The sequence below is a fragment of the Thunnus albacares genome, chromosome 15, assembly GCF_914725855.1.
Source record: "Thunnus albacares chromosome 15, fThuAlb1.1, whole genome shotgun sequence".
NCBI classification, from domain to species: domain Eukaryota; kingdom Metazoa; phylum Chordata; class Actinopteri; order Scombriformes; family Scombridae; genus Thunnus; species Thunnus albacares.
Window position 1 is genome coordinate 13,250,446 of NC_058120.1, and position 27,533 is coordinate 13,277,978.

Genomic DNA, 27,533 nt, shown 5'->3' on the forward strand with positions numbered 1-27,533 from the left:
AATCACACTCAGTAGTTACTTTTTCGTCTTCAACAGTTACATATTCAGAACAAGCAAAGTGCAATAAATCAATGAGAGGAAATGGTCTTCAAACAAAGTTTTATGACAATTATTAGTCAAAGTGACTTTTGCTAAAGATACAGAAAGCACTTTTCACAATAACAGGAAAAAAGGCAAAATATAATCTTAGAATACAAATACAAAAAAACTTTTGTAACTCTTTTTGCTCTGTTAAAACCAAGTCTGATTTGATTAGCTCTTAGTTTTACGCCTCCTGACTGTAAAATATTGCAACAGTAGCATATTGTTGCTAAATAAATACCACTACAGTTAACCATGACTTAACATTAAAACTCTTTTATAACCATTTTTACTTGTCTTCATTCTGTCCTTTCTACAGCAACTCTGGTTGTATTATCTAGCCAGGGCTGTAATTTCTTACATCACTTCACAGAGGAAGATTCACTCTTTGGAGAGCTTTAAGTACATTCATCTTTCTTGCACATGATGTCCACAAAAAAACATACAGAAATCTAAGCAGCTCAAGCACTGATATGAAGTACAAGTACGTACAAATTCAAAAGGCACAGGCAATCAGATAAACATTCATATTCACACTGTTTTATCATGAAAGCGGAGAAATGCTCAGTTAGTGAAGAATCTAAAAATGTTGTCAGTAATCTTGTAACTAAAGTGCAAGAGTCTGGGATATGAAACTAAATGAAAACATTTAGCTGTCATTTCTATGCGTTGAAGTTTAAATTAATACTTTTTGTTAAGCTTCAAACTGCAGCAGGAATGAACACGGCAGCAACAGATCAAAGGTCAAGACAAATATAATATGGCTACGTCACTTCACTTGCTACAATTTAAGTTTTTACAAATCCCAACGTAGTTCTTACCATCATCTTTTATAAAAAAAAAAGTTATAATGTGCTTGGTTTTTTTATATTATTAACACAGCTTTAGTCTTGTTGAAAATATTATTACAAATAAATAATAACAACACAAAGTAGCAAAATTATAAAAAAAAACAAAACAATGTTGATTTAGCCAGCCCTCTGTAGCCTCACTGTGACCTAGCCAGCTTGTCTCAGAACACAAGCAGTCAGTGTAGACACTTCCTGACAAAGCAAACATCTGCTTCATTCAGAGTTTCAATTACCATTAAATTTAAAGACCGTGTAAATAAAAAGAAAACTGACAGGCCATTGCCCCTTTGAGAGGTAATTGAAACACACTCCACATGTATCGACACCGAGTTTTCTATTTGACCTAAAAAGTAACAAGACTGTAAGTCTACAGCCAAGGTAGCGGCTCTGTGAGGCTCTACTTGAGCTAACATCAACATGCTAACATGCACACAATGACAATGCTAGCATGTTGATGTCTAGCAGGTATGTTTACCATGTTCATTGTGTTGTTTCGGTGTGTTAGCATGCTAACATTCGCAAATAAACACTAAACGCAAAGTTTAGCTGAGGCTGAGGGGAATGTAATGAGTTTTGCAGATATTGGCGATAGATGAAAAGTCAGGAGATCAAAGTTATTACAGTTCATCCTCTGCGGACCATGAATGTGAGTATCACATTTCACATCAATCCGTCCAATAGGTGTTGAGATATTACAATACAGAGCTTAAATGTCAACCTCATGGTGGTGCTGGAGGAAAAGTCAGGTGATCAACAAAGTCAGTAGGATTCATCCTCTGAGGATCATGAGTATCTGTACAAAACTTCATCGCAATCTATCTGGCGGTTGTCATGATATTTCAGCCGAGGCCAAAGTAGTCGACTGACCGACCAACATTGCCATCCCTCAAGCCATGGCTTAAAACGATGCTTCTATCTTTTTTACATTTATCACATTCAAGGCATGTATATGAAATTAACCCTATCTGTCCTCACATGTGCAGTAAGGCATGCGTTTATGCAATTAAGAGTTCAACATATAGAAGCCATAGCCCTATTGTAAGTGATACTTGCTATTTTCAAACAGCAGAGGCAAGAAAATTCATTATAGGCGAGGGTTTGAGACGTACGCATGCTTCTTAACTCCCACTTGGTAACAGTGGATGTGCTTCAGCTTCATGTTTGGAGTTTAGACCAGCAGTTCTTCATGTTTTTGGCTCTGTGACCCCCAAGTATAAGAAGATTTGTACCCCTGTCAGGAGCATAACAGCATATAATTTAGTTATAAGTTATAGTTGGGTTAGTTATAATGCTTGAAGAAGTGGTGTTGACTATTTCACAACAAAAAAGCTTTTATTGATAAGGTCTGAGATATATGTTTCTTTTACATTAAATAAATCATGTGACCCCCCCAAGATTGAGAACTGCTGGCCATGACCACCAATACAGTATATTACGCAAGGACTCTGTGAGCTTTAATTCCCAACTGCTCCTTGTCTGTGTCCTGCAGTGAGAGCTGGAGTTTAGACCAGAGCTGTGGGTCTCCGCTGCTCAGAGCCTCCAGCAGCAGGGCTGTTTGCTCCTGAAGCTGCTGCAGCTGGCCTTGGGTGCGCTTATTCTCTTTGATCAGCTGCTTTGTGCGCATGGTGATCCCCAGCAAGCCGCATTTGTTGAGAATGTTGTAGGTATTGCTGAAACGTTTGAGTTTGTCACTGTCTGTTGAGAGGGTGTCCTGGTCTTCGTCACCGTGGATACTGTTGCTGTCAACCTCTGTCCTAAATTCATGCGTGTAGCTGAGCAATGAGCTGGTTCCTGTCAGCGGGGAGAGAGACTTGTCACCGAGTTGCTCCAGACTTTCAGCTGCCTGTGCTTGGTTGTTTGCTACTTCAAAGTTGGTGACGGGTTTGCTTGGAGTCTGCAGGGCTGGCTGTGGGCTGGGGGAGCTGTAGAGCCTGTGGCCGTGGCCGTGGCTGTGGCCGTGGCGTCTCCTCTGTCGCTGGTCATATCCTGAGGTCGAACTTCCCCTCATTCTGAACCTCTTAGCAGGCGCCTCCCCAGGATGTGGGGCAATTCGAGGATATGACTTTAGGATGGGCATGTAGCTTTTTGATTGTCGCATATTTTCAGAGCCAGTCTTTGGGGAGCTGCTGTTGCCATTTGACACCATGGGTTGAAGAAGAACCACCTGAGATTGAGGCATCACTTCCAGGGGTGAGGAGAAGCCCCACTGTTTCTCTGCCGGAGCCATCTGGGATGGCTAGGAGAACAAAAAAAGCCTTAATTATTTTTCTACGATAAATGTATTTTAGTATGCAGATGGAATAAGCATACAAAACAAAGTCCAATGTAAATATTATCCCTGAAAATTAAGTCAAACTATGAAGTATACAATAAATGCTGGATTAAAAATTACAAAGCCCTGGAGTTATTACCAAATGAGAGAAGAGAACCTAGCTAAAAAAGAAACTTTAAAAAATAAAACAGGAATGGCTGGTAGCTCAGCTGCAACAGCTTATCAACTCTCTTATAAATTGCAATAAAAATCTCAACAAAAGCCCCTTTATGTTACTATGATGAAACTGTTATTCTAAATATCTGTTTTAAAAGCAAGCTCCCCTTGGTTTAAGTCAAATTTCAGAGGAAAATCTGGGTTAATAGTGATCTTAAGAGCAAATTTGAAACACATGTTTACAGGCTTCAGTTAAAAGCCAAATAAGCAACGCCAAGAATAATATAAACCCTAGGCAGAGTGCTAGGCAGAGGCAGACATACAGCACATTGCTGCGTTTTACCTGCTTTAGGACGAAGTTGTTCATAATTATCATTGGAGACAGTCCACCGTATGAGCCTCCCATCACAGCCACCTGTGGACCGGTCGCGTCCTGGCCGACTATGGACCCATTCCTACCTGCATCTTCGGAGTCAGTCAGATCGACTGCACTGAGATACCCCGAGCTGGCATCTAAGCAGGAGAGGACAAGCATATGGGCTTCATCATGTTTAAATGCAACAGATTTACCATTCTATTGTGCCTGAAGCAGAACATTGGTATTATGAAAACAGTGGCAGATGTAGATGAACATCTCTGGAGCACCTAGAAAAGGATACCATCAACCTAATGAGGACAGCTAAACCAAATCCAGGTCATCCTTTATAGTGTAAATAAAGGTCATAAGAAAAACTGACCTAATACAGGCTAGCCTACATAGAAAATGCAACCTAGATCTCTATATTTGATTAGACTTTGTTTATGTCTTGATAGTCTTTTTTTGAAATCAAGAAAATTCTAATTATATACAGGTAAATGTAGTTCACAACATGTGCTACTCTGGCACCACTACCACATAAGTCTCTTTACTAACTGTAGAGAAATACAACATGTGTTGGAACAAACACAAAACTCACAGGTTCATCTCTGCAAAGCAATGTAATCGAGTCAAACCTGAGAAGCCTGAATCTCGATCCAGGTCATGCTTGGATGTTCCGAGGTGTGTTGCCCTGGTGAATGGCGGTGTCCTGTGTCTGTCTGGTCTTCTAAAGCCGCTCATGCTTGTCTCTTCTGGAAAAACGGAGAGTTAAGATTTGAAAGTTAACTGACAGGATCAAAACAATCTGGACTGGGCAGGAGCAAAAGTCTGGCAAGCTTCAGAGAGAGTTTGATCAGGTTTTCCTTTGAGGACATGTCTTGGCAGAGACAAGACTTTAAGTTGATCAGCACACAGTAAGGAGTCCAGTTGAGATTTGTTCAAAGAGAGCTTCTGTCTTCTTCTCCCATGTTTATGCCTTGTTGGAAGGGAGTAACTCTGTTTGCTTAGAGGGCAGTTCACTGACTGGATTACTATTTAATCTGTGATTATATAGGCCTAAATTTAACTTGGTAAATTTATATAATTGGTAATTTGGCACTGATGGGTCAGTAGGTCAGTTCTATCTCCCCGATCAGCCTACTGCAAGTTACCAGCTGCAGAATAAAAGCCAGGCAATAAATATTATCTTAACAAACCTGTTTGTTTATTATGTATTTATTTCAACAGTACTTTTTAAGGTGTACTTGTATTATATTATACAGCATGATATTGACAGTCGTTTACTACTTTGTCAACATTATGAGGAGAAACTTCTGCACACACCAACAAATAAACAGGATATTGTATTTTTAAAAGAGACAAACAGATCGAAACAACTTGAAAACGCAGATATTACTTAAAAGTTGTGACTATTTATTAAATCAAATAGACCTGTCAGTCCCATGAGAGATGCTTCTCACCATATCGAAAGTAAGGTAATAAAGAAAAGATGTCAAGGAAAACAATAATCATCACAAGCTAGGAGTCTGAACTGTGCTAAAAAATTAAGACATTCGCTAAATTTAGCATTATGTTGTTTACACACACATCTTTATCAACACAGGCTATTAATGACAAACTAAATTGCTGCAAACATTTAAATCCCCCTCCAATGAGCCCACTCTGTTATGATTGGCCAACTTTCTGGAAGATGGCCAATCATAAGAGAGTCGTGTTAAGTTACCACCGATGAAAACCCAACATTTTCTGCTTTACTGCTTTATATTAAAAGCTTTTAAATGGCTAAATAACGAGAGACTTTTATTTTGAAGAATTAACAGGAAATGAAATGTGTTCCTCACCAAATTAACTGAGCTTCGTTAGCGGTGCTAAAAACTGTGTGACACCACAACATATGGAGATATTTGTTCAGTGGATAAGTTAGAAATAATGCAGAGTGGCCATATAAAGAAATCCGTCACAAACCAACATCGGGTCGGGCTGAAAGTAGAAAAAACATTGGAAACCAAGCGGTCACAACAATCTGAAGCCTAAGCTTTTTGCTCACAGGAATAACTTCTACGTAAGCTTACCTCATTATTTGACACTTTGGCCATCTTTAATATGAACATCCGATATTGTGACATTGTATATATGACTGAAAATAAGGAAAAGCATAATAGGTCCCCTTTAATGTTAGCTATGTGTGTGTGTGTGAGAGAGAGAAATACATCTTTCCTTATGTAAAATAAATAATAATATATTTATATATTACAGCAGGTGTGTTTCTTATGTTTCTGATTGTAACTGCCTGCCAATATAAGCCATAATACTGAATCTATTTAGGATTTCTACATAAGACATTGCTTAATGTAGTATATTTGCCACACAGAATAACAAAGACAGTTCTTACAGTTACAGTTCAGGCAAAAATGAAAAGTTAAAATAAATCTCTGCAATATAAATGCACAATTATGACATTACATTCATGAGTGAAAGCATGATTTGCTCTCTTAGAGCTATAATAATAAAATTTCTACATGAATCTTTATTTTTTGGTTAATTCTAGAGCGGCACAGTTGTCTTACGTTCATTAATTTGAGGAAAAAACAGTAGTGATGTAACTTATTGGTGGAAAAATACAAGATTATAAAGACAACATAAGCCTCTCTTCACTAAAGGTTCCAGTTACAGCAAGTTTAAAACTGGACCCGATTAAAATGGCTGCCATGTGGTTTCATCCCGGAATGACAAGTCACTACGACACGTCGCATTTAGTGTTTTATGTCTATGGCTGCAGGTGACTCATTTTTTGTAGATATAATTTATATAATAAAACATTAGCTTAGCTGCTGCCTGTAGCCACGACAGTCAGTGCTAACTAGCCTAGCTTTACCGTGGCAACCAGCTCATCAACAGGCGATCTATATTTGGCTAATAGTGTTATTTTTTGCGAACCTTACCTCGCGTCGTAGGATTATAAACAAATATCCGTTTATAGGGGCATCAAAGGTTTTTGTTTTCTCGACTCTGATCTAGTTTCTTCCTCTTCTTCTTCTTGTTTTGGTGTAATCATGGCGGATGGCAGCCAGCATTAGAGCGCATTACCGCCACCTGTGGTGCGGGAGTGTGGACTACAGTTATCGAGACCAGTGGTTCCCAACATGAGGGTCGGGGACGCCACAAAGGGTCACTGGATTAATCTTAGAGGTCGCAAAATGATAGGACTGGAAAGGACAACAGAAAAAAACATATTTCCTACACTTTTTCTAAACTTTCCTCATTTTTTTTGCTTTATTTATTATGAATTAGTGTATTTTATCTCATCTAGCCTTCAAAAGTCATTGAAATAAAACAAAATAAGTCCTTTTACTTTTTACTTACTTTTTTATTTACTTTATTTTAAGTCATCAAAAGCCAAAAAGGTTGGGAACCACTGATCTAAACCTATCTGTCATAAAAAAAAACAACTAGATCATTAAATGAGCCCAGTTTCTCTCAAGTAGTGAAATAAACACCCAACATTAAATATATTTTTCAGACTGAGTTATTCCACTCCAAACTTCCTGAGGTTCTCCTTTAGTGTTTCTCATTCAGTAACATGTTGCCAGATGACCCTCTATTTGACAGTGGCCATAACCCGGACTGAAGGATGTTTGCCTATTACATACAGTTTTTCAGGTCTGTCTTAACACAACAGTCAGGTGCCCATATTGAAACAGGTTTTTCCTGCTGTCATTCCTACTGTTTATACTGACTATTAGGAGATCCTCTCCAGACGCCCTTACAATGGAAGTAATGGGGGGCAAATTCCAGGCTTCAGCCGGTCAAATAAAGTAGATATCTTGACTGACAGTGTTTTGCTGTTCAGCTGCAGAGGAAAGGTTGTTAAAAAAGTAGGAATTTGCCACTAAAAACTGTAACTTTGAAAGATATTGCATTGATTTGACCAATTTGGACGTCTGAAGCCTCATATTAGCTTCAAATAAACATTTAAATATATTTTGGCACAGTAGGAGGGCTGTGGATTTTATACCCCATCACTTACATTGTAAACGCTTTATGAATAGATCTCTTAATGGACGGTATGAACAGGAGAAATGATTACAGCAAGAAAAACATGTGTCACTGTTCATTTGGGCAGCTGACTATTGTTTTAGGACATACTTTTTTCAAAAACTGTGAACCTATCCTTTAAGTGCAGTCTGCTGTACCTTACCCTCACTCCATAGCTGAAATGTTGCAGAAATGTCTCTGAGATATTTTTCTCTTTAGTGCTCCTTTGAACTGACCTCACTGTGTCCACTTCCAACTGTATTGTGTAAAAATGTCGCTAACAAGTCCACCATTTCATGACCCTTCTGTGAGCTGGAATTTATATACATTTTACTGAAATATTCGTATTTTGATGTGTGCATAAAGTGGTCTTTTAACAGAAACTTGTAAGGCTGGTAACTAAAAGAAAAGCCTGTAGTCTGTATTAGGAGGATCCTTGGATTCGTATGGTGTATGGCTGATAAAGTGCTTGTCACATGTCTTCAACCAAAACTGCAGTATTTCCAAAACCTTTATGTACTTGCATTTTTCCAGATTATGGAAATGAATTAACAATGAAGGGAGCAGCGGGGGTGGTGTGTTACTGTGGGAATTTATCTTTTCTGGCTCCAAGTCATGTCTCCAACTACACTATTGCATCTTTAAGCAAAACATTCTCCCTCGGTTGTTTCCCACTCCCATCATGAGGCGTGCCTTTGTTGTTTGGATGTCGGTCCTCTGAATGTCTTTGAGGACTTGCCCAGTAATTCATCATTAGCTACTTGTGTCTAAGATGCAGCAGCATTTCATCAGCCTTTCACCATTTCATCACCATGAAAAGCAGACAGAGGAGTAGTTCTCAAAGGTTGGGCTTGCAGCACTTCCAGCTTCTTTGATGCAGTTTTTGCTGCTGATCCATAGACAAAAAAGCACTCTTTTACATATTTTTAAGTGCACACCTACTCGCTCCCCATTATGGCCATGTTAAACATCTCATCATACTTTATATATCTTTTACCCATACATCTTTATCTTTGTGTCAACAGCTTTTTTACTATTGAATGTTGATGTTTTGGCTTTTTCTCATGACAGCTTCAATCCCCACAAATATCACATTTTCTCAACCACATTAACTGCCTTATATTCTTTATTCTTTCCAATAATTAAGGCTACATCGTCAGCAAACAATGACCTACAAATATCATACTGGACTTAGGATAAAAGTGTCCCAATTCTGACTTGAATAAATATATCAAATTAAAAAAAATCCAATTCTTCCTCTAATGCCTATTATATCTAGTTTCATCATTAAACCCTCCTTCCATACTATCATATACCATTTCCACATTAAAGAAATTATAAATTCTTTTTTAACCTGAGCTTTCATGTCTGTTTCCAGATGAATGACAAGGTCCATGGTTCCTCCCTACCCTTGATAAAACTGCTTTTCTACTTTGCATGAAAACTGTTTACTTCTCTGATCATTGATTCTCAAATGTGACGTCAGAGCTATCAAGTCCTCAACATGCAAGTTTCCCCCTTCCAGTACTTTATTATATAAACCTAAAAGCATCATAGATGCCAGAACACCTTTTTAACATTACAAAGATTTCATCCTTCCCAGGAAATGTTAGTCCAGAATTTATTATTGCTCTCTTAATTGCATCTTAAGTAAATGATGCATCCATTGTAGTGTTACTATCGCCCCTTCTATCAAGAATTTCAGGATCAGCTGCTCTTGTTATTTCTCTTCCTCTCTATACCCTCCTCAGTCATCTCCCATAGTTGTTGATCTTCCAGCTTTGTGACAAAAAGTCTGCCAGCTTTGCATCTTTGCTGTCCATACAATTGATACTAGTTAATTGATATTCTTTAATAGGCATCACTCCCAAAGTGGTGCTTGAGTAAGTATTGAGTAATAGATCTTGGCCATTTATAAGGAGCAAACTTGGCTATATAGACAAAAATATACATCTTTGTAGTTTACTTTTGCCACTTTACCTTTTGCTTGTTTTACCTGTTTCAGTCAGCATTATATTCCACAAAATGTGTTCATTTATAAAACAGATATAATTACTGTCCAGCCCTCCAAAACAAGGAAAAGAAAGAGAGTCAAAAGTACAATTAAGATATTTGACAATTTGATATATCACAGTTAATTTATTTATAGAAAATTGTCTGTGGACATGTCTTCAGTTGATACTCTTTACTGATAAATATTGTACTTATTTAGGTCTGAACTGACAGTAGAACACTTCACACTTACAGTATGTCCGGTCACACGTTGCTGAGGGAGAGGATTCATACAGAACACACATTCATGGGATTGTTGCTTTCACAAGTTATATACGATAGAATATTTTAATAAGCTGATGATTGACAACATTGTCCCATGTCTTATCTTATTTGTGTATTCAATATAGAAAAAAATACTCTTGTATGAAACAGTAGTGAGCACTGTTTCCATAAACACTAGAGGGAGACATTTCATTATTGCATGTAGAGAACAGCTGCACACTCATATGCTGTCACTACAAGTCAAGGAAATGTTTGAACAAAGAGTGACAAACTTTCTAAAGTCCAAATATATTCAGCTGTATCAATCAATAAATATAGATATTAAACATGAGTAACCACCTTTAAATACCAAAGAAATGGACCACTTACAATACCTGATATAGTAATAACTAGTATAAAAGGGGAAGGCATCAGTCTGTTTGGTTCTACATTGCACTGGCTCCCAAGGATGTCCATTGTGTCAAGTGTGTGACAGCAGTCTTCCCACCAATCAAAACACACTTTCTGTTGAACCTTGTCATTACAGACGCTCTGCCCATCAGCAGGAGGGCATGTCGGCAAAAACAACCCAGCTGTTCGAGTCTCTAGCTGCAGACACAGTGTTGATAGATGAGCGAAGGAGACTCTTGATGCTGTCACTGGGCTGGAAATAAATAGTGAGCCACATTGCAACAGGAGGTCGGGTCGCCATCGCAGTTACCTGCGAGGGATCTGGCACCTGAAGGACAAAAGAAATAACAATGCATCTTTAATTAAGCTGCTAATTGATATGTGAACAGGATCACGTATCACGGATCTGCTATATTGTGCGAATCTGCTATACCTGTCACACTTCGATTTTTGTCTCTTCCTTCCTCTTCGCCTTTTCCTGCAAGAAGGATGAAATTAACACCATGAATCCACTTGCTGGTGAGGAAAATGATTCATTTTTAAAACAATCTCTAAAACTGACATTGTAACAATATGTATGTTCTTACCTTTCAACCGGTTTCCTGATTCTGAGGAGCAAATGTTTCAATAAATTAAAAAGAATATCCAGATGCAATATCATCTAATAGCCACTTTACTGAATGTTTCTGCATACTTAGGAATATATCATGTCAAAAAGTTTGATGTTTTTCTTTTCTTACCTACATTCACATGTCTGATGCTCCACAAATGTCATCTCAACATATTCTTGACCCGGCTCTGCTGGCCTGATTTTCAACAGCTGAGGGATAAAACAGGTTGTGATTAGCAATATGATTTGATACACACGAATTTAACAAGACCAACTACGTCGAACATTGGTCTCACCTGCATTGTGACGTTTGTGGTGTGGGTGGGATGGCATTCCAGCTTCTCATCACCGCAGCAGCCTGCGCACCTCACCAGCGGCACGCAGGAGGGGCTGTAGATGTGCTCCACCTCTGTGGGGTATTCCTGCACCACTTCCACCAGTCTCTCAATGGTCCGGCAGAAACTCCGACCCCACACTTCTTGGAACATCAACACTGTGGGTGAGAGGATGATACAGGTGAGCAGAAAATGTGTGTTTGTTATGTGTTTAAAATGTATATACATTTATATGCATTTGTATAAATGTGATCATGAAGCTTGTTTATAACTGCCAGGAGAAAAAAACGATTACTACTACTACGACTTAAGGCGTATTGCACAATTAATGATATTGTCATACATGAACAGTATCAGTTATTACCTCACAGAAACTAAAAACCAGTTGTGACATGCCAATATGTATCCTTTTTTCATTCTGAGGTAAAACTGTTTGTATAATGTACAGTATATGCTTTCCTGTGGGAGTATATGTGTGAAAGTGTCCCAGTTGCACAGTCTGTGGGGGGAGGAACAGGAATGACTACGGCCGAACAAACAGAGAAGGAAAAGAAAACAAACATTGGAAACATGGCCATGAACAGAACCCTGCTGGAGTTAGAGCTGGGCTGCCCCGCAGGCACCTCAGGGACTGCAGTGCAGTCCGAATGGAGCCTGACACCACAACAGCTGTTTATAAAAGCAGACAGGCTGGGAGGAGACGGCTGGGGAAGTATCTACGGTAGGGAGATGGGGCCATGAACTTAAATGTTGGACAGCGCAGAAGGCCGGTTCACTGTCCAGTTACAGCTCCTTGAGCGGACTTTATGTCTACATCTTATCTGGTACTCTCAATATGCTGGTCTTTCAAGTCTTTTCAGCTGCATTAATTTACAGCAATGTGAGGGGGAGGAGGATGATATGCAGCGAGAAAGCAGGTTGTGAAGTCCTGAGCTTTTTCATCAGCTTGCTAATTGTTCCTGGAAAAATCTGTCCTGAGGTTGAGCAATCCTGATCAGATCGAATTCACTTGCACCCACATGCAGGATTCAAGAGTTTAGTCATTTATATTTCTCAACAGTGCGTGAGAAACAGAGAATGAATGAATACATGTTCATTCAAAGGTATTTTTTCAGGGCTAATATCCATTTACTTGTTTTGCATCATACTTGTTTCTCCATGAACATTATTAATGTAGTTTGACAAAAAAAAGAAAGATGGCAAAGAATTGTTTTAGAAGTAACATCCCAACACTGACAGACAGAAATAAATCTTATTTGACAAATTCTTACCTTCAGTTGTGCTGTTTATGCTCGACAAGGGTAGACTCTGCAAAAGAGAAAAACATGTGGTTACAAAATTATTGGTTATTCCTTCAGTTTTGCTATGATTATATATCATAGCGATCTATTATCCAAACATGAATGTATGAAACAGAAACACAGATAATAGCAAAAAAGGGACATGTTTGCACACATACATGCAGACTTTCCTCTACATAAAGACAGTATTAGCCCGCAGTTAAATACAAATGTGTGACAATAAGGTATCTTTGTCCTCTATTGGTGATATCTGGGACTACAGTCAGATGATTTCCCCCCATCCCTGCTGTGGAAAAGTCTTCTCTGACAAGAAGCAAATCCAGTGTCTCATATACATCATAATCCTCTGTGTGCCCAACTGTTTAGGTTCAAAACCTGTTTCCTGTGGTGTAAGATTTAGCTCTCTATTTATTTTCCCATTGATGGTTTCCCCCTCCGTCTTGATTTTTTTCCCATCATCCCATGATAAACAGAGTGTGTTTCTCATTCGCCTGGGAAAACACAAAACCTCTGGTTGACTCCATCTCAGGAAGAGAAATCTACATTTGATAAAATACCCTCCGGCAGAAGCTCTAGACAGGCGGCAGACAACCTGCTTCCGTTAACTTGCCTCATCACCGGTGTTGCGTTTCACAGGCTGTCTGTGACCCACACCTGATGACATTTATACTGCAACACTGTCTGTGTACACACTGATACAGAGATTAACTGAAAGCGTTAACTGAGACCAAAAGTTGTTATATAATAGCCAACAGACAGATGAGGAATTTCCCTGATGATGGCAATAAAGATGTTGCTTTTTACACCATCTGTGCATTACTAAAATGCATCCTTTTCCTGTTATGGACCAAAATTAGTTTGAGGGTGAGGATAGCATCTGTCAGCACAGTGCTACACTCAACCATTTTTTTTTTTTTTTTTTTTTTTTTACAAACAATGTGATTAAAGAGGAATGTCCTGCTTTGATGATGATGATGCATTCACACCCACACAAACATTTCAGAGGTTCCCGTTAAACCGCTAACAGTTACTTGTATTTGTCAGTTGGATAAGTGACAGGCAGGTCTTTTTATTTGGGACAAATCGGTCTTTGCTGCAGAACATAGCCTACTATGACAGACTTCATATTAGTCAAGAGCTTCCAGTCAACCACTTAGGTTCAGTCCTCCCCACGTTAAAAGAGCTGTTCAGGCTTCTCTCTCTTTTTTTTCAGAGTGACTTTTCATTTGGTCAAAATGTACAGCTGTTCCTCTGACAGTGGAGTTGTTCTATAGAGTGGCGTTCATTGAACTGTGTCAGCTGTGCAACAGCTCCACAGGACCTAAGCTCCCCTAGCACAGTATTCTTTACAGCACAGCATGGGAAAGTCGCAGTTCAGTTTAAGTTATTGTTAAAAGCCACTTCCACTCTCCAGTGCCAGGCTGATAAAATAAATCCTTTTCCAGTGTTAATTGGCATATGATCTGCTCTCTCTTTCTCCTCTCTGTCTATGGGTGTTCATGCGGTTTAGGAGAGGCCGCTCCACATCACAAGGGCTTTTTGGCTCTGGCCTCAGTCGCTACACAGAATGTGGTTAGCTGGGGAGGATTTTCTGACCTCGGTCATGGGTTAAGCCTTGACATGACGAGGGAGCATCTTTGGCACCTCCTGTGGTTGAGAACGGAGGAGTGAGCTGCCCACGAGAAGCTGCCAAGATTATGAAGGCTGCATGAGGATCCTCACGTAGCCAATTCTTCTTCCTCTTGTGCACTTACTTACAGTATTACCCTGTGATTAATGGTGACTGAGAGGTAAGTCAGCTCTTGGGGGAAAGGGAGAACCTCTTTAGGTTGAGAAATGTGTATAAACTTGTCTAATAAATCCTAGAAGCTTAATCACTTTCCGAGCAGTCCTCTCAAGGTTTCTTTCACTTCATGTCCACAGTGAGGGCCTAACATTGACATGTGTCATTTACATTTATTTGTTTTCATAATTTGGGTGTTAAGACATTTGTGACTAACTGTGATTAAAAGCTATACAAATAAACCTGACTTGACCTGACTATAAATCCTTCTGCTTCTCGCTAATAATGCGCTTTGTCCCCTGCATCGCAATTTTCAATTGTATGTACCACATCTGGCTTTTGCAAAAGAAAAACAGTCTTTTCACCATCACACAGGAGCAAAATGTATCTCCTTTGTGCTATTAGTTTAGGAGTTTTGCTGGCTTGATTTCCTGTACAGTCTTAACACAAAATATCTTGCTGGTGACAGACGATTAAACATCAAGGGCTTGTGTTCTGCACACAGATTAAGTCAATGGTCCTGGATTGAATTTTGAGCGGAGTCTGAAAGTGTCACAATATACAAAAAAACAGCCCCACATGTAGCTGTAGAGTGAAGTAAAAATATGATAAATAACAGCTTAAGATTTTACTTTATTACAGTTCACTTGGTAACATTAAATATCTAAAGACAAATGTGCATGATATGCATTTTCATTAAAAAAATCTAGAGTGGATGCTAGAGTACAGAAAGGATGGATGAGAGATGATTAAAAGGTGGTAAATAAACAGCTTAATCATTTAATTTGACATATCATAAAAATGACAATAAAAAAACAAACAAAAAAGTATTCAATTTATAATATGAAAAGACTAAAGGAAAGAAAACATTACATTTGAGAAGCTTTACTGTAACCAATGATTTAAACAAGTAATGACATAAGACTGTTATTAGTTTCCAGCACTAGTGTTGGACCAGAGGACTCTTGTCTAGAATCCATTCTCACTGGATAATTCACATAGTGGATATATAATCTGGGTGGTGCTCCCCCACCCCTCTTGAGTCACTGTCCCATGGTTGTATAAGATGTATTTCTTTACATCTGGTTCTCAGTGACCTTGCACTAAGCAGCACAGTGTATCTCTTCACTGCCTTCGACCAGATTGGTTTGCAGAGCAAGCAGCAGTCAGTTGGAGCAAGAGAGGATGGATTAAAACTTCTAGTTCTAGCAGTAATGAAACCGTGGCATTTTGGGGTCGACACACTTGATTGCAAAGTTGCTTCTATGTTTCTGAAATCTCAAGTGAAAGTTTGTAAGCTGCCAGCTGAGAGTTTGTTCCGTCCTCTGGGTCACATCAGAGGACCTGTTGTGTCCCTGGGCTCCTGCTGTCAGGCCATGGAGGCTCCGGGCCTCATTACTCCCCACTCCCACACAGCTGAACTGCGTCATCTTTAACCTCCTTGCTTAACTCCATCTGTCAGAGGAAGGGCAGCATGCTTAGGGAGCAAAAAATAAAACATGATGGGGACCCAGCATAACAGTCGTGAAAGATTTTTCAACTTTGATAACTGAGGGTCAAGCTGGGGAGTGGAGTGAAAGCCATTTTAACTGCAGGTACTAAAGGCAACTGTCAAAAATATCTGGATAGCAGCCAGACAGCATATCCCCCAATGTGTTTCCTGTAGAGAAATAGAGGAGATGAGGTAAAGTACTGCAAAAAAAATGTAAAGAGGATTCTTTTCCATTTTGCCCTACATAGATAAGATCTTCTGGGTAACTTTAAAATGATGCAAAACTGGATTCAGTCATCCAGGGTTTTCTTCTGCTATGCATTGCAAAACAGAGACAACCATGTTTTGCTTCCCAGTAATCTGAAACGGAAGTTATTAAAAGAAGCCCATTAATCACGATAAAACACTTTCATTCTACTTTGAATCTGGGGGATGAAATGCAAAAATGGTACTTCACATCCAGAAGACATGTACTAGTACAAAATGTAATGATTATTTGCTTGAAAAAATAGTGTTTTCAATAATATTCTGTATTATTAATATATCCATAGTCATGCTAGAGTATTGTAAAACCGGCTCATTTAGGTAAGAGATGCTCTCCAGTTGACGACTGGCTTGTTAGGACACACCTCTTGAGGTTGACCATGTCAAAAGGTTTAGACTATTCTGTCCAAAACAGAGTGAAAGCACCAAACGATACAAGTTTCAAAATCAACAGCATTAGTCAAGCAGTTATTTCACAGTTGGCACAATGTGGCTGAAAAGCAGCTTTCCACCCATCATTTCACAAGAATTTCACCATATGCAATGTAGTGTGAACAGGAGATGGAAGGTGCAGCTAGTTATAGATTTCTGTTTCAAATCCTCATTAGCATATGCATCAAATTATCTGTATTACTAATTAGCAAACAAACATTATCAGAAGTAATAAGAAACTTATGCTTCTACAGATGTAGTATAAGTGAGTACTGATTCACTGTAGTCCTCTATCAAGGCTTGTCAATCATCTTTGACCATGCTCACCAACAAACACCAGCTTGCACACTGATCATTTAAGTCAAGACGAGTCAACTGACTGAGGATTGCAAAACAAGGTGAAGAGTGTCAACAGAATCACTAATAACAAGAAACTAAGTGAAATTCGGAAAAATTTCATAGTCTAAATGGATAATCAGCTATGTGGTTGGTTTATTCTGACCAAAGCGTGCTAGTTGAGTTTTGGGAGAACCTCTCTCTAATTTGTCAGGCAACTTGTCTCTTGTGTCTAGATCGGGCATCACGCCATTATTTACATTGCTTTCCAAATAGGTCTACTACTTTCAAACATAACCTCATTCGGTGAGGGAGACAGTGTGGATAAACAGTCCACGGATGAGATGCAGGCTTGTAGTTTGGTTATCTTTGTCAGCTGAATTTGGTGATTAGGGGGATGCGTGCAGTGGAGAAACTGCTAAAAAATGTTTATAGAGCAAAGCTGGTAATCATCCCGCTCATAACTCAAGCCAGTAAAGCACCTGTAGCTTCAACTCCCTGAAAACATAAAAGCCAGGGTGGGATTGTGTCCTGGTTTTGGCTCTGAACATGAGACCACACAGGACCTGGAGCACTAAAGCAGAACAAGTGAACACAAACACAGCGACAGCTAGATGAGTGAGAAACAGAGCTATACCTCCCTGCCTCACTGATCTTCCTCATCCATCCTTATTCCAGATTCCACATCATCAACACCATGACTGCGACATTAATTCTCCGGCCTCTCACAGGGCCTGCAGTTCACTGTATCTATTCTCCACCACGACAAAAGAAAGCCAGGTTCTGTTTTGTATACACGAGGTGGGTGAACTTACAATGACAGCGGTGCCATTACATGTCTGACAGTATCCAGCTGGATCTCCAGGGTGGTCAGGTCATGGCTTGTGATCACAGGGCGCTGCCAAAACACCAACAAACTTCAGAGCATACGGTAAATGTGCCCAACAGCATCTCAAGTGATCTGGATCAATGGAGCCTTTGAAATCCAGTTATGACACAGTGATAGTTGGAGTGTCATGCAGATTCAAAGCCACAAAATAGCCAAATAAGCAGCTGAGTTGTGTGATTTTTAAATAAATACAGTAAGAATACAGACATGAGAGCGGTATTGATCTTCTTATTTACCTCTCAGAAAGAAAGCTTGATATGAATAAGTGTTTTTTTTCGACGTAGAGATAATTATATAATTTAATATGACTTATTTGTGTTGTGTAGTGAAATGGTTACATCACAAACAATCATCATTTTCTTTGAGTGCTTGTACTTGAGTACTTAATTTTTGAAAAAAAAAAACCCTCAGTAAAACAGGGTCAAGTGACAGGGGAGAGGTAAAGGTCCATATAAATGTTGATTTAGATAAACACCATTTCCTCAGTATAAGTCCATTAATGCATGCACAAATGTCCCCCCAAACACACAAACACACACACAACCACTGTATAAAGCGTGCATAGCATCTGCAAACATACACACACACGACACAGGTCTTAAGATAAGGCTGACCGGTGGTAATTGTGGTCTCTATTACAGTAAACGCTGCTCTCCCTGTGTAAACCACAGTAAATTACATCCAGATGGGAGATTAAAGCCTGCTGAGTAGACGGCTGCCCCAAGCGCCACCGCTCCTCCTCCTCCGCAGGAGGAAGGAGAAATTCATATTTCCTGATTGCGATTGCGACCCTCCCCTGGGCCGGGACATTACAACTAAAGAGGAATACCACAACAAGGCAAATAAGAGCTCTATCAGTCAGCAGGTCACTCGCATACAGACATCTGAACAGGAAAGATGTGCAAGATGAGAGCAAGAGACACAGAAGGAAAGGCAGAACTTGACTTTTCAGTGTTTGATTTTGTGGAGATGAAACCTACACCTGATGTCTACTGTTAATGTTTTAGTTATCTAAGAAACCTGCTGCTCAGGAAACGTCACTGTATCTACTGCAAATGTGATGTGATGTCACTACAGACTTGGCTAAGTATGGACAAGCATAACAAATGCACACCATGTACACAAACACAGACACACGTGTGTGATACAGATGGTCAGACTCAAGTATTGTTTTGCTGCTGGTGATGATGTAAAGGAAACACCTGTGTAATATCACTTCCTCACACAAATACTCAAGGAGAAGCCGAACGCTTGCTGCCTTATTTTATTTGCTCAGGAGCATGCCTTACTAGTGAAGCGATGAGTCTAACTGTCTGGCAAAAACAAATGTGTTGGGTAAGGCGTACTTTTTTCCCATATCTGGTTTCTAGGTTTTATCCAAGGGAAATTCTGTATTTTAAAACAGACACTAACAAAGTAGTTTATAATCTCATACCAAAGAGGATTATAATTCTTATCCCTTTAACAAAACAGAAACATTTTTGAGTGCTCTTGAGCTTCATTCAGAGATGTGCAGATGTGCACGTCTCCAGCACTGGAGCATTACTTCATGGAAACGCTGACTAATGTCAGAAAGGTTTGGTTGTGTTGATGCAAGATTTCACCTGCATTTTTGTACACACAATCACTAAGACAATAAAGGAGAAGTATTGCGCACAGCATTCCAGTGGTTTCCTTAGAAGTCGTCATATGGGCAGGAGGCAACAGGTAGGCAGTTGTTTGGCAAAGCTCTTTCAGTCTGCAGAGTGCAGTATAGCCAGGACCTAAGCAGTACACTCTACACACACAGATATATATATAGTATGTGATTTATATGCACAGGAAGTACCTATACCACACTGAACAGGAAAGCAGATGAGTGTTGAGAAATGTGAGCAAAATAACAGGTGGATGGCAGTTATATCATATTCTCCATTAGAGCTACCCATTAGTCAGTCTTGGTGACAGGGTGACCGAGAGGTCACCATTGTTTCAGGGGGAAACCCAGGTGCTTCCACCAGTGTTTCAGGAAAATGACAACACGTCTGTACCTATAAACAGACTGTGCACATATGACTGTGACTCACTGTTAGGATTTGGGATTACATGAATTCTATTAGTTGCAATTTTGATACTGCTTACAGATAAATCCCAACATTTAGTAATGATTTTCATGCAAAAGGTAACTAACTGATGCCTGAGAATGTGGTACTTCGTGTTTTCATCACTGTACATGCAGTACATTGTATACTCAGCTGTAGCCATCTCTTCAAATCTCACCATGTTACTAGAACATTTTTACCTAACTGTTACAGGAATGACGGCTTGCTTAGTGCCATGTATGCGGTTGTCAGTTGTAAAAAATTTGAGATATTAAAGCTTATAAAGGGGACATATCATGCTTTTTGTGATTTTATGTTATTTTTATATTGTTATGATGTCGGATGTCTATGTTAAACATGGTCAAAGGTCCAAAATTTGAAGTTAATGTATGTAAAATGCAGCCTGAAATCAAAAGCCCAGAGCTTCATCCTGCTGTGAATGCTTTGTTTGTAAAGTTACCTCTACATCCTCCTTGTGATGACATCAGATTGTTCACGCACGTCCACCAACAGCTGTCTGTTTCATAGCCTTTGTTGTTAAGGTTGTTCCATGGGTTGTTCACATTGTTCACTCGCATATTTCAGATTGGATTTGGGCTCAAACATGCTCGGATGTATTTGAGAGGTTTCCATTTCAAGTAAAGAAAGAGAAAATAAGGTGAAATCCTTCTACTTATTGTTTTACGTAGCTTCCGAGCTGCTAGAAGTCTGCCAAGAGGAAGCTTCCTGAAGCTTACCAATCAGAACAGAGTGGGCTCATCAGGAGGGGGCATTAAAGAGACAGTAGCTAAAGCGGCCTGTTTCAGACAGAGGCTGAACTGAGGGGCTTCATAGTGGGCCATTATAAGGTAAATAAAGAGGTTTTTTTTAAAACGTAAATCAAGCAAAGATATTCCAGAAGAGCCCCAGAGTATAGATATAAACCTGTAAATGTGCATGATATGTCTCCTTTAACAAATTAAACTAAATGGGAACAATAGCGATAACTGCTAACTGGTACACTATTCTTGATCTAACTTGATCATTTTACTTCTTCTGTCCTAGCGTTGACTCCTTGGTTTACCTGGTTAGAAGCCACTGACATTATGCGATGAGTGACAATGGGACACAAGTATACTTTGCTCTATTCAAGGGCTCACAAGCTCACAGTACACAATTATACAGTAATACTGCAAATACTATAATTAACATGTTCCTTATCCATCAAACATATTAAATGACAAAGAGTTACCTTTGATAGAAAGTGATGGCTACATGTCTCTACAACACACACCAAGTTATGCTTTAAATCTCTGGTAGTAAAGCAGAACTATTGAAGTTAACCGCACCCTCTCTTGGCCACTCCACGTTTCATAGCGGTCATGATTGACTGCATGAGTCACAAGGCTGCTGATGGCAGCCCCAGCTGTGACAATGATGAGTAATCATCATTATCAATTAATTTCAATTCATGAGTAAAACAGACATTTATAAATAGTTTTCTCGACCACATGGCCAATGTTTGCTTTTTCCATTCTGGTACACCAGGACAGACACCTCCAGAGCAGCCCCACTTTGGCACTATGACTAGAAAAAAGTTGCCAGTGAGAGTGTGTTTGTGAGATAGTTTAGTCATTTCTCAGTCAGGTTTGTGGCTAAACCTTGTTTACAGCAAAGTAGGAGAGCAGAACGAACCTGTCTGTTTTTAGCTGATCTTTCAACATAAACTAATAAAACGGTAGCTGAATGGTCAGAAAAGGACTCAGAAATAACAGGCTCAGATCCTCATAGATATTGTTTATATTTGCTGTCAGTCTTCATAGTGGGGTGCCATTTAAACTGCTACATATGGAGGGCCCTGGATTTTGTCACTCCTGTTTTGACTAAGCAGGCCATGAGCTGATTATGAGGATTAGTGGAGATGTGGTGATCCCATGTCTCTCCCACTCACTCTCGACTCAGCAACAGCTGCAAAGTCTCTGGCTAGAGAATCTAGTGGGACATGGACCTTGTGAGCCGGACTGAGTCTGTGCATAACACTGCTATATGTGGACTGCAGCCTGACAAAAGAGAAACTGCAGCAGAGTTCAACAGGCAGCAAGTGTGGGAACTGCAGTGAATGGCTGCAGGTTTTGCATTAAACATCTGAGTCATCAGAGATAGCTGCCAGCCCTCAGCCACCTTGGGAGGAAATCAGAGACTGAATGGGCACAAGAGCCGAAGCGTTGGTTGGCACGAGTCCCGCTGTCCAGTGGCACATCCAAATTTCTACAGTGCAACACAGGCCTTTGAATGATTCCTCACTTCAGTTTCAGCAATGTCCTGTTCTGGCACATTAAGACTAAAAGACAGGCAATGCCAGGCAACAGAGAACAGACCAGCTTTGTACTAATCCACTGTCACCTGACAGTGATATGACCAGCCTGAAATTAGATTTCCATAGATCTTTACACATGCCCAGGGCTTATCATCATCATCATTGTGTATCAGTTACACACGTAGATACGAGATAAATCAAGAAAAAGAAGGCAAAGCTGCAGGTATAGATGAAAAAAAAAGAGAATTTAAGAGTGTAACCTTTCTTGCCAGTTTTTCCTGACACACTGCCAACACTTTCAGTCTGACAGGCTGAGCAGCTTGCTAACTCACCAGGATCTGTTACATCTACCGCCCTGCTGCAAAGTTCAAAAACTATTGGAGACATATTGTTGTAAGCATGCAAACATTTACAATAAAAGATTCATTATTTAATGAAATTCTCAGAACCACAGAAACCAGAGTCATTCCTTACTGGAAATCTACACTGAAAAAAAGTATCATAGTACAGGAGTGGGAATAATCCCCGCCTGTGAAACTGGTCTATAAAGTACAATTCGGCTGTAATTATAAGCTTACAAGCTTCGCCAAAAATAACAGTGAGGCACTTTGTATCATGTGCTCTACAGAGAGAGTGATGCAGTTTGTCACGTTTCATCTGATGAATGAACTCAGCAGGATGGCGCTCATTCAAAACGTTATGAAGGCGTCAAAGCACAACGGATCATTATAACTTTATCAAGTGACTCATGCTGACTCAACCATTTGGCGCGCGTATTTAAATAACTGGACTAATACCATGAAATTATGATATTATTATTCAATTCTCTGCCAAAATTTGCATTATTACTTCATTATTTGGCAGACCAAACTAATGTAACCATCTTAATAAAATCTTTATGTAACGTCTATTTTATGAATTTAATTTTGCACTGAAACAACAGCAACCCCCCTCACCTCCTCTCCCCGAGCATAAAGTTTCACTGAATAACTAACTTACCTGTGCAGGTGAGAGCAGCAGATAAAGCGCCACCGCAGCCTCGATGACAAAGCCGAGTTTCATTTCGCGAATGTCTGCGAGTGGAGCAGGGATGGTGGGTCCCGATAGCACACGATAAAACAATCCAACAAAAGTCCCAAACCAGTCAGAAAAGAAAAAGATGCTGACTGGGAATTTTCCAAGTCATCTGGTCCCGGTTTAGTAATGAGTCCAGTCACGTAGCTCCGTTGCCGCGTGTAACTTGATGAAGTAGATTGTGCTTACTAATGAAGACTGTAAGGTCCCAGAGTCGAGCTAGAGGTGCCGGAGGTGGAGTTCTTTTTAAAAAAATTCACAATTAAAAGAAACGGAGTAAAAAGAACAAAGCCTAAAACGACTCTAATGTTGGCAGCATGACATAGTGGGAGCCGGTTTTGATTTGATTTTTATATATATAACATATTAAGAGCTGAAAGTAAAAACGCATTTTCGTCCAAAATCTTCAAGTGATGATTCGCTCCAAAAAAAAAAAAAAAAAAAGCATGAAGTTGCACCGACTATATCAGCTTTCAGTCCTGCTCTGAGCACCGGTAGACAGAGAGACACACTTGCATCTAATTGCTCCACACCACCTTTTCACAAGCTGGACATTTAAATCTCCTCCCCTTCTCTGTCCTCCTCTCTGCTCTGCTTCATCTTCTTTACAAAACTCACTGATGAGAAAAGGCTTTTTTTTTTCTTTTCTTTTTACAGCTCCTTTAAGCTGCAACATGTAATGGAAATTTATGTGATGCTGTAAACTGGTTATCACAGAGTTTGTGACACTCCTGCTGATGCTTTACTTCTGATTTCTAGACTATACAACACAGGTGATTTACACTGCACAGTATACACACACTTGCCTACAAACGTCTTCTGAGTACTCAGGAGAGTCTGTGAGAGCTATTCAAGCAAGGCAAACATTTAGAGATCTTTTTCAGGGGGTGACATGGTATCCTCATTGCTGGCCCGGGCTCCAGGGTGCATGGAGATTTTCCTCTGAGAGGGAAAGAGAGTGGCTCTAGTATTTAGTCAAGTTTGCAGAGACAGAAAGGGAGATTCCAGTACTGTTGACACATAGAGTTAATCTTCTGTGTGGGACTTTCTGTGTTTGCAGAAACCCTGGAACGAAAGGATTCCTTGTGGGCTTCCAGACATTCCTTCAACAGCGCTGAAAAGCTCCACTGCCTTCTGCTATTGTACAGACCACACTCAGGAGTGTGGTGTTTCTAAACATCTTAGACACTTGAAGCAGAGTAAGCCATCCACCCCCATTACCAGCTAACCACCCTGGACAGAGAACCAGTAAGAACAAACAATCAGGGATGACGAAAGACGCTTCTTGTAATTATGCGGTGCAATATCACAGTGGTTGTCTTTTCTTAAATTGTATCTCTGCAGGGCAGTAATGGATGGATGCTCTTTCGAAATTCAGGGAGAGGACAGAATGAAGGGAAAGGAAACTGCGAATCTTCAGGGAACCGGACTCCTCAATTATTTTGTTTCAACCTTGCCCTGCTTGTGCTGACATTGTCTGGATGGTAAACATTTTCTTTCACAACTATATCTATCTTCTTTTTCTGACTGGTCTAATTATCCATCTTATTGCTGCAATACTGAACCAACGATTGTCCAGAAGTTGTTTTCTCTCTGAGAAGTACAAGTGGTAATGATACATCCACCTCCAATGAAACCTAAGAAAAAACAATCAAAATTTATGTGTGCAAGGTAACTTTTTCCTAATGTTTTGTCATAAGGATATTTTGGATCGAGGAGGCGAGAAAGGCTGTAAAAGATCTTTTCCTCCCCCCTGCTACACCAGTCACACAGACTTTGTTTGCTCAGAGGACAGAGCCAGACTCCTACTGCCGCCTTGCCATCTGCCCAGTGATCTATCTATGTTTTTAAAGGTGCACTAGCTGATATGGCCCAATAAGATCATTCAAATTGTTTGCATTATAAAAACACGCTGACAAGATAAGAAAACCTGGCTGGCATGATAGTTTATTCCAGGGGAGATGGATTTCTGTGCTGTCAGATCCTCAAACAACCTTGAGGCTCCTTTGCTAAAATCACAAAGCTAAATAGTAGCAACCATGTGTCTTCTTGTTCTGTGTCAAACAATGTGTTTGGAGAAGAAAAAGGGCCCCTCCTGCTTTGACTGAATGTGCACCTTTGTAAAGATTTATACAAAAATGACAACATCCATTTAAATGATGCCTATTTAATGAGACCAATCCCCCAAAAAAGAAAAAATATGCTGCCGTTTTCTGCCAACTGTGTGGTAGAGAGACTCATTAGAATCAGGGATTTAAAAAAAAGAACGCTTTTACTGATCCAGGAATGAATATAAAAACCAAAATGTCAGCTAAACCTCCTCACTAATTGGTTTTTGTGATAAGGCTTTTTGATTGAAGAGGGGTCATCTGGTCGAATAAATAAGTCTCTCGCAGTCTGCAACATCTCTTGATGTTGCGAAGACCAAATGGGAGCCTCTCAGCGACTGGAGTGCCAAAGTAAGCACGTTTCCCTTTTGCTATTGACCCCTCATTTTCCCAGATTGCAGAGTAAAAGGTACACAGATGAATAACATTAATGATGTCCATTCATCATTGTTGGGGCAGCTTCGGTTTCCTCCACAGTGGGGCCTTTAAGGGGAAGGTGGAGAGCCAGAGAGCCCCCTTCTTTGAAGGATCCCATTAACAATAGTTAGAAGCCTACAGAGAGACCACAGTTTCTGTTGAAGACAGTTAGTCACAGAGATTCTCATGAATTTGTTCACTGGTCTTGTATTATCTTTAAATTTAAATGATCTGGCACAGAACAGTGCATTTTGATAAATACATATCTTAAAGACTTACACATATGTGTAAGAATGGGCAGGAAGATTCTGGGATATAATGACTTTACTTATGTTTGACCACCTGGACAGCACACCCAAACAGGATATTATAATATTGAACACTTCCTTTTTCCATGTCGTTGATTAGCGGTGACAAACCAACCTGTATTATTGAGAAGAAAACTATATTTGAAATAGCTGGTAAATAGGAAGTGCTCCAGCCATGACTAAAAAGCTGCTTACCGTTGCCTAAGGTGATTAGCATTATATCACAACAAGTTCTTTCACTTAAAACATGTCAAATCCTGTTTACACTTCCTTGCTACATTGACATATTTTTGTCTCAGACATATTTTTTTGTCCCAAGGTTGTCAGGTGTCATCCTGTTTTCATACTAAGTCTGTTCCATGTGTGAGCATTGTTTCATTTTGTCGGAAGTCAGTTAACATTTTAACAGACAATAGGAAGTTATTTTAGTCTGGAGGTGTTATGAATCACTCAGTGCAGACAAATCTCCAGATACTATTTAACTTTATGCAGCTGTGACTGGGATATGACAATGTTGGTTGACTGCCGGAACCGCAGGCTAAATAAGGAAATACTTTATGTCACAGTTTATTCAATTTAATTTGAGGAGCAATAATAGCAAATCATATGGCATGCAATCAATTCTGAGTAAAAGTTTCCAATGGTTGCGTGTAGAAAGAGTTGATACATTTCTATGTCCTGACACAACTGTCACATTCTGAGAAATATTGCTTTCCAAAAATTTTGATGAAAAGAACAATTCCACTCTTATGTCTTAAAGGGAAACTTCTGTATTTTTCAGCCTGGACTCTATTTTCCCATCTTTTTGTGTTTAAGTGACTACTGGGGACAACAATTTTTGAATTTGTCCTGTATTGAGCAAAAGTGTTGCAGCCGGCAGCTGCGAAACAGGATGCAATGTAATCTGACAGGGCAATAGCGCCCGTCAGCGTATGTCCACTAAAAGTGCTTGTTTTTGCCACTGACATGCTCAGGTTGTTATTATAAGTGTCTGACAACATCATGGAAAGGGCCATACAGAGAAATAAAACTTTTTTCTTCACCTTTTGCTTGATCTGATTTTTTTTTATTGTGTCTAACCAAGTCTCACTCAAGTGGAAGTCTTGTTGTGAAATCTCGCGAGAGTTGAGTTGTTGTCAAAATCAGCTAAATATTCAGCCATGATTTTGAAAATCTTTTAGATAACATTAATCTACGCTTTCTTTACTTCAACACACCCCTCCTCTCTCCAACTCTGTCATGGCTGAATATTTAGCTGAATTTGACAACAACTTAACTCACAAGATTTCAGAACGAGACTTCTCCTTGAGCGAGACTTGATGAGACGCAATAACAAAAAGATCAGATCAAGCTAAAGGTAAAGAAAAATGTTTTATTTCTCTGTATA

At 39.6% G+C, this 27,533-nt stretch overlaps 2 protein-coding genes across 3 annotated transcripts; both read right to left on the reverse strand.

Moving 5' to 3' along the window:
* Positions 1 to 82: 82 nt before the first annotated feature.
* cipca (CLOCK-interacting pacemaker a) lies at positions 83 to 6,818 on the reverse strand. Its single transcript, XM_044375626.1, has 4 exons — positions 6,661 to 6,818; positions 4,354 to 4,470; positions 3,704 to 3,873; positions 83 to 3,168 (listed from the first exon to the last, which is right to left on the reverse strand). Exons 2-4 carry the CDS (start codon positions 4,457 to 4,459, stop codon positions 2,365 to 2,367), a joined length of 1,080 nt encoding a protein of 359 aa, XP_044231561.1. The 5' UTR covers positions 4,460 to 4,470; positions 6,661 to 6,818; the 3' UTR covers positions 83 to 2,364.
* Positions 6,819 to 9,652: 2,834 nt separating this feature from the next.
* Positions 9,653 to 23,864, reverse strand: pgfb (placental growth factor b). 2 transcript variants are annotated; one of them, XM_044376057.1, is made up of 7 exons: positions 23,239 to 23,862; positions 12,637 to 12,673; positions 11,327 to 11,523; positions 11,161 to 11,240; positions 11,008 to 11,028; positions 10,854 to 10,898; positions 9,653 to 10,748 (listed from the first exon to the last, which is right to left on the reverse strand). In XM_044376057.1, the coding sequence occupies exons 1-7, from the start codon at positions 23,299 to 23,301 to the stop codon at positions 10,727 to 10,729; spliced, it is 465 nt and encodes a 154-aa protein (XP_044231992.1). In that variant the 5' UTR covers positions 23,302 to 23,862; the 3' UTR covers positions 9,653 to 10,726. The 2 variants fall into 2 exon arrangements, 1 of the variants encoding a protein (XP_044231992.1); XR_006407557.1 differs by having other exon boundaries at positions 10,727 to 10,748; positions 11,165 to 11,240; positions 23,239 to 23,864.
* Positions 23,865 to 27,533: the final 3,669 nt, after the last annotated feature.